Here is a 16,289-nt window from a genome sequence, read left to right as displayed (position 1 = left end):
CTATTTTTAGCATCTTTATTTCCAATCAATTTTCTGCTTTTTTGGGTAAGTTCTGAATCACTACTTTTACTGTTAATTTATTATTTTGTTGCTAATATTGTGATATTCTTGTTGTTTTTGTTGACAATGTTTTTATTGTTTTGTATGAATTTGACTTTTATATAGAATTTTGAATGGGGTCATAGTTTCCAGTATTTTTTTTTTGTTGAGAATTTTCAATTTTTTGAAGTGTAGTTTTCTCCTTTGAATGTGTTCCATTGGGTTTTTGAAATCTTCAACTTTGAATTTTGGGAAGTTTGAACGTTTAATTCTCTAATTTTTGAGTTGCTATTCTGGTTAGAATTTAAATTGCTGGTCTTTGTCCAGTTCTGTTCTTGCAATTCATATGTTTCTGTCTTTTGAATTGATTAAAGTGGGTGTGTTTGATGTACTTTGATCCGGCTGGCTCCGTTCGTTAGTAGGGTTTGGAATCAAAGTTTTGCAACGTGAAATCCAAGCTTGGTTTGCTAACAAAATCGATATAAAATATCATCTACTTATTCAAAACGATGCCCTTTTTTTTTCTAGGTTCAAAACGACGTCGTTTGCCTAGATGTTTTGGAAGTAGCATCAAACGGAATTGCAAGTTTCTGTCCAGGTTCAGAGAAACCAAAGGGACGGATTCTCTCTCTTAGGATCTGTTTACGACGACCAAAGGTGCAGCCGCACCTCTTGCGCCTATGTGTCTTCCACTGGTTAGGCCCAACATTTTGAATGGTATCAAAGACAAAGTACCTCATGTGTGAAATTTTATATTAAAAAGCCTACGTACAATTAGGTGTCCTAATTTAAAAAATCTAGGAAAATTAATTATAAGAGTTTAAAAATTTTGAGTTTTAACGATAAGTACAAAATAAATGATAAAGTGAATAATATCAAGATTAACTTTTTAATGTGAAAATATGATTTTTCGTTAACATTAACAGTATCAGAAACTTTTCATTAAAGCTCCCTTTAAATCTTCCCTCCCCTTTCCCACGTATCTTGCTTTGCGGTAAAGAAATTGCTATAAAACCTATATTTCTTCCAAACTCTCATCTTTCCACATTCACAGATCCAAGACGCACTCTTTTAGAAAGCGTTGGAAATTAGATTCTATAATAATTTAATATAATATAATATATTTGTACATGTGACTTTACTCAAACAACAACAAAATTCAGAAAATTACTGAAATACCCAAGCATCATAATCCATGATCTTTTCAATATATTAACTTCAAATTTCATACATCTGAGCAGCTTAACAAACTAGCCGTTGGAAGTTGGAAGTTGGAAGTTGGAACCAAAAAAATGGCTACCCAATAATAATTAATAACTTAATTAGCTATCCTAAATTAACAATTAAAAGATCATTAATTTTTTTCTTTTAAATAAGCATTATACAAGAGGCTAATATCATAAATACCCCTGCCATTCTGTCACATTTCATTTTAATTGAACCCCCCGCCACCGTCTTTTCGGACTTCTCCGCCTTGTAAGGGTACGTGCACGCATCGTAACCTGCCAACCAATTTGCCCCTCAATTTTCTTTTTCTTACAAAAACACCCACAATATTCGCATAATTAAAAAATTAAAAATTATAGGGGATAAAATTAAAAGAAAAGCTTACTGGGATCAGTGGTGGTGACGACTCCGGTGTGCTTGAAGTCACAGTTGGAATCCTGCGGACCATTCGCCTGGTAATATGCGTTCATGACGTAAGCAGCGTGTGACTTCACCGTATTGGGCTGAAAACAGGGCCCACCTCCCTGTATGGGCTTGCAGTCCACTCCACTGCTGCACACGAAATCTATGTTCTTCTGCAGCGCCGCGTCCGAGGCGTCCGATCTCGGCACGCACCACCTCTTCCCCGCCGACGGCGACGGTGCTTGTGCTCCACCGGGCGTGGGCCCCTCCGCCACTCCAGACTTTGGTCCGGCGGCCACGCCCGACTTGGGACCAGCCGCCACGCTCGACTTGGGAGCCGCTGCCTAAATAACATAATTAATTTAATAAACAGTCATTGTACGAAACGACAACCACGGGTGGGCTTCTGTCGTGGAGGTGTCAGAGCTCAGAGGCATACACGCGGGAAATGAGCTGTGAGCTCGGACACGTGTCGAAAAACAACAAATAGCACATGAAGGAAGAGATGACTTTGGATTACTTACCACCCAAAGTTACTGAAACTACGAAGTTACCTGTTGGTTGCGCAAAATGCCCACATCGTAAACCGGGTTGAAGTCGGGTTTGAACAACCCGTAATTCTGCTCCGACTTCGACGGCTTCAGATTCTCGTTGAACAGAGCGAAGATGTAGGTCTCGAACGTCCGGTTCGGCATCAGCGGCGTGCCTTTGCCTGAGCTCACGTGCTTGATGAGGTTTCCGTTATACGATGCCGCATTGTCGACGGTCGCATCGGGCTGGGTCGGGTCACCTACGGAGGGCCAACCCGTTTCGGCCACCACGACGTCCACGTCCTCGTAACCGACCTTCTTCATCGCCGTATAAACCGCGTCCATCTGGGCGTCGAACATGTTCGTGTAGTTCATCCCCGTGGCGTTGTCGAAAACGCCGCCGTTTGGCTTGAACAGCGCGTAGTTTAGAGTCTCGGGAACGGATCCGAAAAACGGGTACGGGTTGATCAGAAACGGGGATTTGGTCTGGCGGTGGAAATCGAGCATCGGAGTGAAAACCACTCGGTCGTAACCCGTTCGGAATCGGCCTTCACTCGGTGGGCCCGTGTTGGGGGCGAGAATTCCCAGAGAGTTAGGTGTCCCAACCTGAATGGAGGAGATGTTCACGAGCTCGAGCGCCGAGTGGAGTGACTTCATAGCCGGCAGCAGGTGCGCGATGAGGTCCTTGTCCGACGTGGCGAGGATTTCGTTGCCCACGGCGATTCGGTTGATGGTCGTGCGCGGGTGAAACGGCAGTATGTTGTCGGCCACCCATGACTGCGCCGCGGAGAGCTTGGCAAGGGCCGGAACGTCGCCGTTTCCGACAGTGACGGTTACAGCGATGTTGGTGCCGGCGAAGGCGCGGAGGATGTCGGGGTTGGCGTCGAAGATCTTGACGCGGTCGATGGTGGTCTTGGTCTTGAGAAACGTGGCGACTTTGGAGGGCGGCGGGAGGTTGTCTGCTATGGTGCCGTAGTTGACGCCGATGGAGTAAGCGGTGGTGTGGAGGATGACATGACAGGCGGAGAAGAGGAGGAGAGGGAGGAGGGAGAGCTTGAGTGGTGGCTCCATGTCTGAAAGGTGTTGGAGATTTCTCAGCTAGCAGCAGACGTTTGTGAAAACTTGAAAATTTATGACTAGATGAAGGGGGAGGGTGTTGAGCGTGCTTTGATGAAGGGGACGTTTCGTGTTTGTCGAGTTTGCCGTCCTTAACGTGTTTGTCGTGTACGAACGATGGTACACACGTGTTTTCATAAAAATAGGAAAAAATTGTATTTAGTACACTACGTATTTTCATATAAATAGAAAAAAATTGTATTTGATATACCACATATTTTCATATATAATAAAAAATTATATTTTTTAAGTTATTAATTTCTTTTACACAAATATTTTACTGTTTATATAATAACACATAATGTATAGCTTCGTATTGTAATCACATTGAAATCTCTGGAAGGGACGTTTCGATTACATTTTTAGTTTATCGGTCAAAAAGGGGGAGTTGATGAAGTGGAGACTGGAGAGACGTGGCGTGGTGGGTTAATTGCTTCTGGTGTATTGGGTTATTTTGGTATTTTAGCAGTTAATATAATTCTCAGTGACAGTGATAGTGCGACAGTGCCAAGTGACCTGTGTTATGGTAAGTTCCGTCTGTTTTCCACTTGGAGTTCACAAAAATTCTACTGCGTTCTGAGAAGTATTACACGAACGAAAATAATAATACCGTTAAAAACGCAAACGGAAGTTAAACGATAAAGGATTTTAGTATGTAACGTTAAAAAATTTTGTATATCATTTTAGCCTAATAAAGATATTATTATGTTGAAATCTTTACAAAACAGGCCGAAACGATCATAGTTGGTTAATTAATTTATTAAGATTTGATTTCTCATCATTTTAGTTGATTCGTTGATGTCTTAAGGTAGAAAAAAACAGCAATGGTTAAATATTTCTAAATAAATAACATGTTGTAGTTTTTGCGTCTTTTGAAAATAGATCTACGTAATCGCACATGCTTATTATACTAAAAAATGACTAAAATATTATTTTGTATATGCTCTTATAGGTAGCCTACAAATGACAGATGATAAGTGCTTAATTTCACAGAGGTGGATTGTCTGCCCTCCCATTTTCATACTCTTCATATTCCCTCCTGTTTTATGTGGTCATGGTTAAGCCACGTCAACATTTTATATTCATATTACTTTTTTTTTATTAATTTTATAAAAAAATCAATATAAAATGTTGACATGGTTTAACCGTGATCACACAAACAAAATGAGATAAGAAGAGTATGGAAATGAGATGGCAGACAATCCACCTCCTAATTTCACATGGACATTACAATTTTTTATCAATTTAAAAGTACATCTTAGGAATTTGTCATAGAGTTACTATAAATGAGTTAAAATAGGCTTGATAAGCATATTGCTAAGAAAAATCCACCATCATTGCACAAGAAGGTAGCCTTCATCTCATCGTTTATTACAAATTTTTAACATTGCATTACCCTTACCAAATGAGTGGTGTTAAACTCACCCCATCGTCTTATCAATCCACCCACTTTAAAATGTAAATTCCAATGACAAATATCTTCTCTTATAAAATAACATTTAAGGACTTAAACAATAACCACTAACATTTTGCCACATCAGCGTTAGTTAAAATAGCAAAAAAGAAAAAGAAAAAGAAATTAAAAATCCACCCTATACAAACCCAACCAATCCACACCCGCATGGTGGCGTCAATGACAGCTCCTCCCTCTTCAAATTCCATCTATTGTGTATGTAGAACTCGTTGTACTGCTATATGAGTCTATTCAATCGAAACCATTGACAACGACCATGGGTAAGAAAAAGACCATTCTAATCGTTTTGCACCCGTACCTGCGAAACCCTTTTCCTGCCTAATCTCTTGTACAGTAGCCAAACTAACTGTGTCAACGACAATGGAGATTAGTCATGCTTCCTAGAGAATCGGGTTCGGTTTCTACTGAACTTGCCCTTTCGTCTTCTCTGAAAATTGGTTTCATATTATATGAGTAAGATGGGCTTTTTCTATCCAAGAACGAACAGGGGAAACAACATTAATGTATTCCTTCTTCAATCATTGTTGCCCCAAGCCAAGGAGCTTGCCATCTCATCCCATGGTTGGTTTTTTATTGAGATAAATATTTACATATATATTATACATACATATTTAGATATACATATTACATAAAATAAAATTTAAAGAACTTAAAGATATTTAAAAGGTTATAATTGGAATTATGGTGGGTGGGAAAAGAGTGATGTTATTATTTACCTTTTTATAGTGAGTGGGAATATAATATGGACAAGAAGATAAGACAATATGATGAGTTTAGTACCATTCTACCAAAATTTGAAGGCGGTAAACAATCCCGATATTTTATTTTCCCACCTACATATAACCTCACCCATAACAAAAGTTATAAAAAAGTCGAAATGCTATTTTCCCGGGTGCTATTATTTCTAAATAAACTATTAACTATTATATATATATATATATATATCTAATTTCTTTTTAATTTTTAGAAGAATAAATAACTTCTGCTCGCCGCCAAAGCATCCCTTCGCGATTTTTTTCCCGGTTAGAATTCCAAAAATTCGGTCACGATCCAGCCAATTGCACCTCTCATTCCCTCTCTCCAAACCCTCAACGCAACCCCTTTCCCTTGCCCTCCTACAATCAAGGCTCATACTACATTCGGAAAACTTCATCCTCATGCTCCATTTCCAAATTTGCTACAACCCAATCGCACGCCTCCAAGGCCAATTCCTTGTTCTGGTCTCCCATTTGATTTTTCAAATTTTTTTAAATATATTCGACATGGAACGCATATGATAGAGAAGAAGCATAATAAGGATAAAACCCATGCTCCAACATAGGAAGCTTTGTCATGATTAGAAGGTGATGGTGGTGAAGCATGAGTAGGCATAGATGGAGGACGTGAAGAATAGGAATTCATGATAGTTAAACAAAGTATTTGAGCTTTCACATTAACTTTCACATGCACTTGTAGTTCTTTATTCTTCCCAATAAAAAGGTATTTATAAAAACGAGATATAGACGAACTCAAAACAGAAAATACATAATTGAAATAGCAAACTTATTTTTGACAATAAACCTAGATATTATATTCTCCTAAAGTTAATTAGGAAATAAGACACAATCTCAATTGCTTTCTTATTTTCTCATTCTCCAAGTCTATAAGAGAAAGAGAGTGGGCAAAGAATTGAAGAGCTTTGTTAGCCCTAGTTATTTAATAAGGAGAATAAATACCGTACTTTAATTCCATTCGGAGGGAGGTTAACTTCTATTTTCCTTAGGCAACAAGTTTCCATTCGGAGGGAGGTTAACTTCTATTTTCCTTAGGCAACAAGTTCGACTGCTATCTGCCATCTGGAGAAAAATCAAAGGAAAAATTCTCTACTGTCTACTCCTGCCTTTGGCTTTGGGGTCAACAGCAATCTTCTTGAAAATCATTCTTCATTTCATCCCTCTCACTTTCTATTTACATTATTTGAAGTTGAATTGTCACCGTGAAGCGATGTAGTCATCGTGATAGTCGTCATCTCTTGGCCCACGCACACATTTAATACAAGGTTTTGGATCTAATTATCACCTTCGATATAAGGTTGAAGTGGGAAGCCATGAAAGATGTCGAATTGCATTGCGATCAAGTTTAGTAAGTACGACACTTTGGGTTTAGCCGGTGCAGTGATATGACATACGGATGTTCGAATGATGCGGAGCGGCAACATGAGTTTATCCTTTTATTTTGTTTATTTAATAATTTCCAGGAATTGTCCTGGAGTTTGGTTTGATTTCTCTCTATAGGAGAATTTGCTAGTTTGATTTCTCTCTTTAGGAGAGTGCATGATTTTAATTTTCGTTTTGGTGTGCTGCCTCTTTTGGATCTATGTGGCAAGGGTGGAGCTATTTGATTTGTTGGATCTACTTCATTTGATGTTTTGGGATCTTGGCTTTGATTAAGTGATGTGATTGATCCATGGGCATCGTACACCCTATCTCAATTTATGGTTTGAGGTTTTGTTCTCACATGATCTCCTGTAACACAAAGTTTAACAGTTTTATTGATCTGTGTAATTGTGCGGTTTCCAATAAGCTCGGACGAGTTATTGAAGTTTACTCATTACTTTGCGATTAGTGATGCTTTATTGGAATATTTTTAAATCTAGTTTGCAAGGACCCTTTTGGGGCCAAATTCTTGATATGTATTTGTAATGCCCTTTTATCAATGAATGAAATATCGTAATCTTCTTCATGAAAAAAAAAGTTCGATTGCTATATTGGTTCTCGTTTAGAATTTTTTTTTACAATGTGGCTGAAACACTGAGCAGTGTGCATACAGAGATTTACAAGAGGAAATATAGTTTTGCTGCGACTGTAAAAGGTAATAAAATGTTAACTTCAAATTAGGAAACAGCTCACGCCAACACTCTTCCAAGTTGGTGCATAGTACTGGACTGATGTGAGAGGGGGAGATTCCAAATTGAAATCTAATTTCGAAGAGATTAAAAAAAAAGGAAAAAAAAACAAGAGATTCCTTGGGCAACAAGTTTCAAAACTGGCCAGGGTGTTCCTGTCTGTAATGTGGTATTTAGGAAACAAAAATTAAAAAAAAAAAGACAGTAATCTCTCATTTTTCTTTCTAACCGTTGAATTGAATAAATAAATAAAAAAAAAGAGACAAAAAAAGAGTGCGTGAATCACACGCCATTAATAAAATAAAATGTTCTGAGAAAACAAAATATTCCAAAAATAAATAAATCAAATGCTTTGTGAACAATTGACAATCTAAAACTTAACAATAACCATTGGATTAGACCAACAGTTAATGTTAATCAGATTGTTGGAAAATCATTCTTTTGTTTTTCTATTTCCCCTCTTCTAAAACATAAAACTCACATATCCCTACTAAATAAACCGTCTTAACAGAAGGAAACAGATAAAACTAGACATGACTCAGATGTAAGTTTAGGAGACAACTGTTATATGTACTCCAAAATACGATTACACTAACATAAACTCGAACACGAGCACAACAAGCTTACTGTTAGTTTTGGAGTGCCAATAGCATCTCTTCGAACAAAAAACTACAACAAAGGAAAATATAAGACCGTTTTTGAATATCCCTGTAACCAAAAAATCCAAATGCCAAAAAACAATGTCGATGAGCTCTGCTGTCCTGCGATATGAATTCTTTCGATCCAAAAGATACCAAAAAAATATCAATAGGGAGGGAATACGGAGAAGGAGGATCTAATTTTGGTCAGTGTAGGTTTGTTGGAAAAAAGAGTGACCGTTTTCTGCAGTGCAACCTATGTGATACAGCAGGAGGGGATCAAAATGTTTCCGATGAGGGTGGACGCTATTTTTTGGATGGAACTAATGCGAATGCAGCAGCCCATTCTTTTGAAGTAGATTCAGGGACCTTTTTGTTATCAATAAAGGGTGTCCAGGACTCTCCGGAAGAGGCTGTAAGAACCCATTCCACCTTCTCGGGCACATTGTCATAATCAAAGTTCAACGCAGAAGTTTTCGGTTTTGTGCTAGACTTCTTTTTTTGGCTTCCAGAACCCTCAACAGACTGCCAAAAATAAGGTAGCCGGAAATTGGAAATTAGGGTTAAGAAAAATAAAACGGAGAAAGGTTACCGCTTTCAGCAAAATCAATTCTGACTCACTGTTTTGTCAACGCTAGCGTTCTCTGTTTTTGCCTTTTTAGCCGTTCCCGTTTCCAGAAAGCGAAGAACTTCTATCTTTGACCGAAACCGGCGACCTGAGACTGGATCAATGTAATACTGCAACAGATGATTTAAATCTTGCTCAGACTTGATTTCTGGAAAGCAATCTCTGATATTTTTATATTTCTGTAGCATTTAATTTGTCTAAAATGGAACTACCAAAGGAATAAAAGAACAACAAGCAACAACAAAGCAATGTTTTAAAAGGCGAAAGCGAAGCCAAGGCGTTCCATGGATAGCCTCGCCTAGGCGATCGCCTCACAGTACCTAAATGCCTAGGCGATATCCTCATGGATAGCCTCGCCCAGGCGATAGCCCCAAGTAATCAAATATTTGATTATTATTATTATTTTTTCTCTAACTGACATTATAAAGTCATAATAAACTAATAGAAACTAAGTTAGAAACAGAAAATTAGCATGAATTTTATAAAAACCCTGCCCAAAACGACGTCGTTTTGGGTTTGGGCTATTTTTTTATTTTTATTTTTAAATTCAAACGCCCAGGTCGCCTAGGTGCCTGAGGCGATAGCCTACACGCATGAAGCGATAGCCTAGGCATTTAGGCTAGTCTATGGCCCATTCCCATTGGCTAGAGGCGTTTTCTTTACAGCCAAACCGCCTAAGCGAGTCTTAAAACTAGTTTTTTAAAACACTGCAACAAGGACAAGCATCTTATGCCATCTGCAACTAAGTGCAAGTTCTTATGCCATTGCAAAAAAAAAAAAAAAAAAATCCTAAAACAGTTAATAAGTGGTGTAAAACTTTTTCTGTTACACTAGCGTCATATTATCTTCCCTCCTTTTACTATATATTTGTTTCTGGAAGGAACTGTAAGCCACTTCTTAGATATACAAATCTCAGAAGGGTAAAAATTGATGTGGCTTTTCTGGGTAGTGGTTACTGGATAAACTTATCAATGACTAAATGGCATCAGAACACGTTGGGTAAAAAACACTGTTTGATTGATAATGTCAGCTAATTAATGACTAAGACCTGATCCTTATGATACACAAAAAAGATTCATACCAAACTATATAGAAAGAGTAATTAACTAGTAAAACAATGTATTCAATAGAATGTACGGGCCCTTCTATACAGCACTGTATCATTTTTTTTTCATTCATTACGCTACCATACAAAGCCACGGGGACTGATTGAAACAAGCCTTGTGAACAGACTGGCAATCGCATTGCGAAAGTTGTAAATGTACCAAAAATGCTAAACACAGCTTGAACCAATAGGTCCTCGTGACTATCCAGAAAGCACATTCTTGGCGGTGCAAAGTGCAAACATCACATAATAACAGAGAACAGAATTTCTTTTGCGATAACCCATAATGTCATTTATGCAACCCAGAAATCAATATCCAGAAAGCACATTCTTGGCAATGCAAAGTCCAAAACGTCACATAATCATACCAAATATAGGATAATACAACCTCTGACTTTAGAGAATGACACCAAAGAAAACCGATACGAAAATTTTCCTCCCTAACGCCAATTAAAGATGCAAAATACGCATGTATACGCTGAAGCACATTTGACAAACAGACACATTTTTGTCCCCAACGCCAATTAAAGAAGCAAAATACACTTCATAATTATAACTGTATAACATCCGGGGGGGGGGGGCAAGATAGGATGAAATCAAAGCTAATTAGTTACCTAATACAAAACTTAAATACCAACTCCTATAAAAACACAATATCTAAACCATAAATACCAAACATTTCACCCAAAACTGAAGCCCTTTTACTTATTTCTTTGCCCAACACCAAGTATTAAATTCTTGATTTTTAATGGGTTTAAGGTTTAAACACAAAATCTAATTTCCATTCAAAATAATAAACAGAGAATCTAATCGAAAATCTTTCGCCATTTTCTTTTCACAGAGTCATCAAACCAGCATTAATCAACATCAAACCAACACACAATTAACTTAAAATATTACAAATCAAAATTTCCAAATTTTGAGCTCATTGAATAGATAACAAGCATTTTTGAAACCAAGAAACTTACCCTATCTGTACTTCCAGCTGTTGCACCAGAGCTCCGAACTTTCTCCTGCACGGACCAGCCCTGCGGCAACCAGCTCTCCATAGAATCAGTAAACGCTTTTCGCTTGACCCGCCCAGCCCCTCCCTCCGTGCTATCCGGGCCCGTCCCGGGATCCGAACGGTTCGGCTGCTGAGGCGCCTTGTGGGGCTTTTTGGTTTGGTTTGGGGTTCGGCCATTGGAGGTGGTGGTGGTGGTGGCGTCAATGAAGGAGCCCGATCGGAGGAGAGGATCAGGGGGTAAATCGGAGTGTAGGGTTCCGGCGCGGTGGTCGGAAAAGTTCGGGCGTCGATCCCGGTGCAGATTTCGACCCGACGATTCGGGGAATGACATTTGGGCGGTCTGTCTGTGTGCTGGGCTGGGAACTGAATAGAACCGGTTTCACTGATTGTATATGTTTAACGAGACAGGGGTAGGTGATGTTGGGCTGGGCCGGGTCAAGTGTGCGTTGAGGCTTTTCAGCCCAATATTATTTTCTGTTTGGGGGGTAGATTTGTGTTCTTGTTCGATACCGAACTTGAGTGCAGCCCGCAGGACCTAGATCAAAGGTCAAAACCGGATCCAAACTGAAAGGTCTGAAGAGAATCCTCAGTATCTGCTTGTTTCTCATCAGAATGGTTTGGAGAAGGCATTGTGTTATCGCTATTCTCTGTGAAATACTAATTGATCACTTTGTTGATAGCGGCTTCTACTTGTCATTGATGTTGCTTGTGCTCTTGATTAGTCGATTATCTTCATAATCACTGTGAAACACCAATAGTTTATTGTGATCTGAAGCCAAGTACTGTTCTTTTGTACAACAAGTTGAGTACTAGACATGTTTCTGACTTTGATCAACAAGGTTTCTCTCACAACTGAATAGTATAAAAGCTTCAACAAATCAGACAAGTTCCGCCAGAATAACAGGTAGGATTGGTTATGTGGTTTTAGGTAAATATTCACATCCTCTCCACAATATCTTTTTTTTTCTTTTAAACTTTTGCATAATTCAACTATTTTGTTCTCAATTTGCTAACAATATTTGGGAAGTGAGGTGTTAATAACTGGATACGTCTACAGTTTTGGAATTCTCTTGCTAGAGACTTGAGCCCCCATGAAGTTCAAAAATTAAGACAACTTGATCTCACAAGCCAAAGTGGTTATCATTTACTTGGACTTGTTCCTTCTCATATTTGAAATTTCAAGAACCAGAAACTGTTGTGTAAGTTCCTCCTATGATCCTATCCTTCTATAAATTTCCTTGTCATGTAATAAATGGAACTCACCAAATTCACAACTCAACACCTATCTCTCTATTTCTTTCTGCTTCTCTCTCTAATTATTTAGTTAACCAGATCAGAAATGGGGGTTATGGTTGTGAAATTTCAATCCGAATCACAGCGCATGATAATGATATTATGGATGGCTGCCAAATTGTTTCCACTCAACTTCTGGGATAATAAGGTGCATTAATCATCTTGGTCCTTGCTTTTCACTGAAAGTGCCCAATAGTAGTTCCCAGTAGTGGAAGTAAGCTAGTGAAGTCTTCTAAAAAAGCAGTCAAAGTGGTTATCATTTACTTGGACTTTTTCCCTCTCATGTTTGAATTTTCAAGAACCAGAAACTGTGGTGTAAGTTCCTCCTATGATGCTATTCTTCTATAAATTGCATCTGCTTATCTCTCTAGTTATATAGTTGAGCAGATCAGGAATGGGGGTTTTGGTTTTGAAATTGATCTTAATATACTTGCTTTTCAGTGCAGTGGTCATTCGTTGTTGGAGCTCCCTGCGATTGGGACTCGGAGGGAATGCCACAGATAGGCTGGTGCTGCTTGCCATCAAAACTCAAATAAAGCAAGATCTCCATAATTACAACGTGATGAGCTCTTGGAACGAATCCACGCACTTTTGCATGTGGCATGGTGTAACGTGCAGTCAACGACATTGCCAAAGGGTCACTAACCTGGACTTGCAATCTCAAAATCTGGTAGGGAAACTATCTCCAAACATAGGAAATTTGAGTTTTCTAAGGGAGCTGCGGCTGCGAAATAACAGCTTCAGTCATGAAATTCCTCCCCAAATTGGGAATTTACGTAGGTTGCAGGTATTGCAATTAGACGTTAACTCGTTTAGTGGCAGTATTCCACACAATATATCTGTAGAATTTTTTATGTGTATTTCATGAAGAAACAATTACAAATGAAACATATATATAGGAAAATAAAGTAGACATAAGCCTAACTTGCCTAACTTGCCTAACTTGCCTAATTTCCTAACTTGCCTAACTTGCCTAATTTACACAAAGAATGTTGACTAGCCTAACTTCACTAGTCATCCAACATGTTTATTTCATGCATGCATTTTAACACAAGATATGATTTGCATGCATTCTTCCAACACTCCCCCTCAAGCTGGATCGAGGGGATTCACTGAGCCAAGCTTGCCCAATAACCGATGAAACTGAGATGATGCTAGTGCCTTTGTAAAAAGATCTGCTAGTTGATCATGGCTTCGTGTGAACATGGTCCGGATGATTTGCGTTTGAACTTGAGCTCTGATGAAATGACAATCCAGTTCAATATGTTTGGTTCTTTCATGGAACACAAGATTGGCAGCAATGTGCATGGCTGCTTGATTATCACACATAAGCGTCATAGGAGTAGAACTAGGAAACCCTAAGTCTGAAAGAAGCCCTTTAAGCCAAATGAGTTCACACGCAGTGGCTGCCATAGCTCGATACTCAGCCTCTGCGCTGGAACGAGCAATTACCTGTTGCTTCTTACTCTTCCATGTGACAAGGTTTCCACCAACAAATGTACAATAGCCTGTGATTGATTTCCTATCAATTGCATTGCCTGCCCAGTCTGCATCTGTGTAGCCACTAATGACAGTGGACTGATTGTTATGCATTGTAATTCCTTGCCCAATTGAACCCTTAAGATAACGAAGGATTCTCTTAACAAGGTTAAGGTGATCAACAGTGGGAGAGTGCATGAACTGACTAGCCAAGCTCACTGCATATGTGATATATGGACGAGTGATAGTGAGGTATATGAGCTTGCCTACTAATCGTTGATAGTAGCTTACATCATGCATGGCTTCTCCATCTATGTTGAGCTTCAGTTTACAATCAACGGGAGTGATAGCAGGCTTGCAGTCAAGCATTTTTGCTTCTTGAAGGAGGTCCAATACATATTTCCGTTGATGTAGAAACAGTCCTTTTGAAGATGTTGACATTTCGATCCCCAAAAAATACTTTAACCTCCCCAAAACTTTGATAGCGAAAGCTTGATGTAGTGAGAGTTTTAGTGCCTCAATCTCCACGGTATTATCTCCAGTGATGATAAGATCATCAACATAGACGAGGACCACCAACTTCCCCCTGGTGCCAGTTCTTACAAATAACGAAGAATCAGCATTACTTCGCATGAATCCAGCCTTTTCCAGAACAGAACTGAGCTTGGCATACCAAGCTCTTGGGGATTGTTTCAATCCGTATATTGCCTTGTGCAATTTACAAACCATGTTGCCTTTAATACCATCATAGCCTGGAGGAGGTTGCATATACACTTCTTCCTGCAGCTCGTCGTGAAGGAAAGCATTCTTCACGTCCATTTGGTAGAGTGACCATCCACAATTGATTGCAACTGATAGTAAAACCCTGACTGAGTTCATCTTGGCCACCGGTGCGAATGTTTCCTTATAATCTACACCAAAGGTTTGGGTGAAACCTCGAGCAACAAGTCTAGCCTTGTGTCTCTCGATAGATCCATCAGCTTTGAATTTAGTCTTGTAAATCCAACGACTTCCAATAGCCTTTTTTCCTGGTGGTAGTTGAACTAGGCTCCAGGTGCAATTCTCTTCCAGTGCACGAATCTCTTCTTTCATGGCTTGGTTCCATTGTGGGAGAAGAGAAGCTTCTTGAAAGCTTCTTGGTTCATAGTGCTTATCAATTTCACTGAGAAATGCAGCATGAGATGTTGAGAACTTACTAAAGCTGATACATTCATTGATTGGATGTCGTGAGGCATATGTAACATAGTCCTGCAACCTAGCTGGAGGTTTTCTGATTCGAGGATGATTTCTTTTAATCACCTGAGACTCTGTAGAGGGCGGAGAAGGATCAGAGTAGGGCTCGTCTTCACTCTCACTGGCAGTAATTTGGTCAGTTTGAACTTCTTCACAATCTGGACTTACAATGACTGATCTCTTTTCCAACATCGGATAATTAAAGTTTTGAGGGAGTGGGAACATGTCAACTAAATCCTCCCTCTGACTTGTAAAATAGGGATAGTCTTCTTCGAACTTCACATCTCTTGAAATTGTGCACTTCTTAGTGACTGGATTGAAGCACTTGTATCCATTTTGAGTGGTCGAGTATCCCATAAACACACACTTGGTTGCCCTGGCATCTAGTTTGTCATGGTTCAAGGTTTGGATGTGAACAAAACACACACAACCAAACACCTTGAGATGTGTCAAATCTATTTTCCTCCCCTTGAGAACTTCATAGGGAGATTTAAACCCTAGCACACGACTTGGAAGTCGATTGATGAGATAAGTGGCAGTAAGGATGGCAAACGACCAAAATTTCTTTGGAACGTGCATGTGAATCATGAGAGCACGAGTTTTTTCCAAGAGATCTCTATTTTTCCTCTCGGCTACTCCATTTTGTTGGGGAGTCCCCACACAGCTGGTTTGATGTATGATACCCTGAGAACTTATGTATTGAAGCATGTTGTTGGATAGAAATTCAGTGCCATTATCTGACCTTAAAACCTTAATGTTTGATTAAAATTGCGTTTTAACATGCATGTGAAAGTCTTTGAAAATGGTAGGGACTTCACTTTTTGATTTCATAAGATATAGAAAACTTGTTCGAGAGAAATCATCAACAAATAGAACAAAATATTTAAAACCTTCCATTGATTCAGTTGCAGGTCCCCATACATCGGTGTGTACCATTTCAAAAGGTTTACTTGTCCTAGACATTGAATTACCAAAAGGTAGCCTAGTAAACTTAGAAAATTGACAAGTATCACAAGTAGGATAGGGGTTACAAAAATTTGGAAACAGTTTCGACAAGACAAGTTCAGAGGGGTGAGCTAATCTCCTATGCCAAAGTTGGTTTTCATCTATGGACTTCGATTGAGCTTGAAGAGCCTGAGTGAAACATGCATTCTTGCATAGGTAGTAAAGTCCATTTATGAAGACCCCTTCACCAATCATCTTCATGGTGAGAACATCCTGAAACATTACTTTAT

The 16,289-nt window shown here is 39.1% G+C and overlaps 2 protein-coding genes across 3 annotated transcripts; both read right to left on the bottom strand.

Moving 5' to 3' along the window:
- Positions 1-1,228: 1,228 nt before the first annotated feature.
- On the bottom strand, positions 1,229-3,426 carry LOC114819501 (glucan endo-1,3-beta-glucosidase). Of its 2 annotated transcripts, none has more exons than XR_011572918.1 (3): positions 2,193-3,426; positions 1,652-2,012; positions 1,229-1,541 (listed from the first exon to the last, which is right to left on the bottom strand). XR_011572918.1 is itself a non-coding variant. In XM_029088407.2 (3 exons), the coding sequence occupies exons 1-3, from the start codon at positions 3,267-3,269 to the stop codon at positions 1,408-1,410; spliced, it is 1,542 nt and encodes a 513-aa protein (XP_028944240.1). In that variant the 5' UTR covers positions 3,270-3,416; the 3' UTR covers positions 1,229-1,407. The 2 variants fall into 2 exon arrangements, 1 of the variants encoding a protein (XP_028944240.1); XM_029088407.2 differs by having other exon boundaries at positions 2,223-3,416.
- Positions 3,427-8,192: 4,766 nt separating this feature from the next.
- Positions 8,193-11,424, bottom strand: LOC114819504 (methyl-CpG-binding domain-containing protein 5-like). Its single transcript, XM_029088409.2, has 3 exons — positions 11,012-11,424; positions 8,932-9,048; positions 8,193-8,835 (listed from the first exon to the last, which is right to left on the bottom strand). Exons 1-3 carry the CDS (start codon positions 11,378-11,380, stop codon positions 8,617-8,619), a joined length of 705 nt encoding a protein of 234 aa, XP_028944242.1. The 5' UTR covers positions 11,381-11,424; the 3' UTR covers positions 8,193-8,616.
- Positions 11,425-16,289: the final 4,865 nt, after the last annotated feature.

This window comes from Malus domestica, chromosome 11 (assembly GCF_042453785.1).
Source record: "Malus domestica chromosome 11, GDT2T_hap1".
In the NCBI taxonomy this organism is placed as follows: Eukaryota; Viridiplantae; Streptophyta; class Magnoliopsida; order Rosales; family Rosaceae; genus Malus; species Malus domestica.
This window is presented reverse-complemented; position numbering and strand designations above follow the sequence as displayed.

Bases quoted from the DNA above. Each gene is read 5' to 3' on its own strand.
- LOC114819501 (XM_029088407.2), bottom strand. From the start codon at position 3,269: ATGGAGCCACCACTCAAGCTCTCCCTCCTCCCTCTCCTCCTCTTCTCC. The intron at 2,013-2,222 runs GTAACTTCGTAG...TATGTTATTTAG, and splicing joins GCATTTTGCGCAACCAACAG to GCAGCGGCTCCCAAGTCGAG. The intron at 1,542-1,651 runs GTAAGCTTTTCT...ATTGGTTGGCAG, and splicing joins CGTCACCACCACTGATCCCA to GTTACGATGCGTGCACGTAC.
- LOC114819504 (XM_029088409.2), bottom strand. From the start codon at position 11,380: ATGTCATTCCCCGAATCGTCGGGTCGAAATCTGCACCGGGATCGACGC. The intron at 9,049-11,011 runs GTAAGTTTCTTG...CATCTGTTGCAG, and splicing joins CAGCTGGAAGTACAGATAGG to TATTACATTGATCCAGTCTC. The intron at 8,836-8,931 runs GTGAGTCAGAAT...TATTTTTGGCAG, and splicing joins ACGCTAGCGTTGACAAAACA to TCTGTTGAGGGTTCTGGAAG.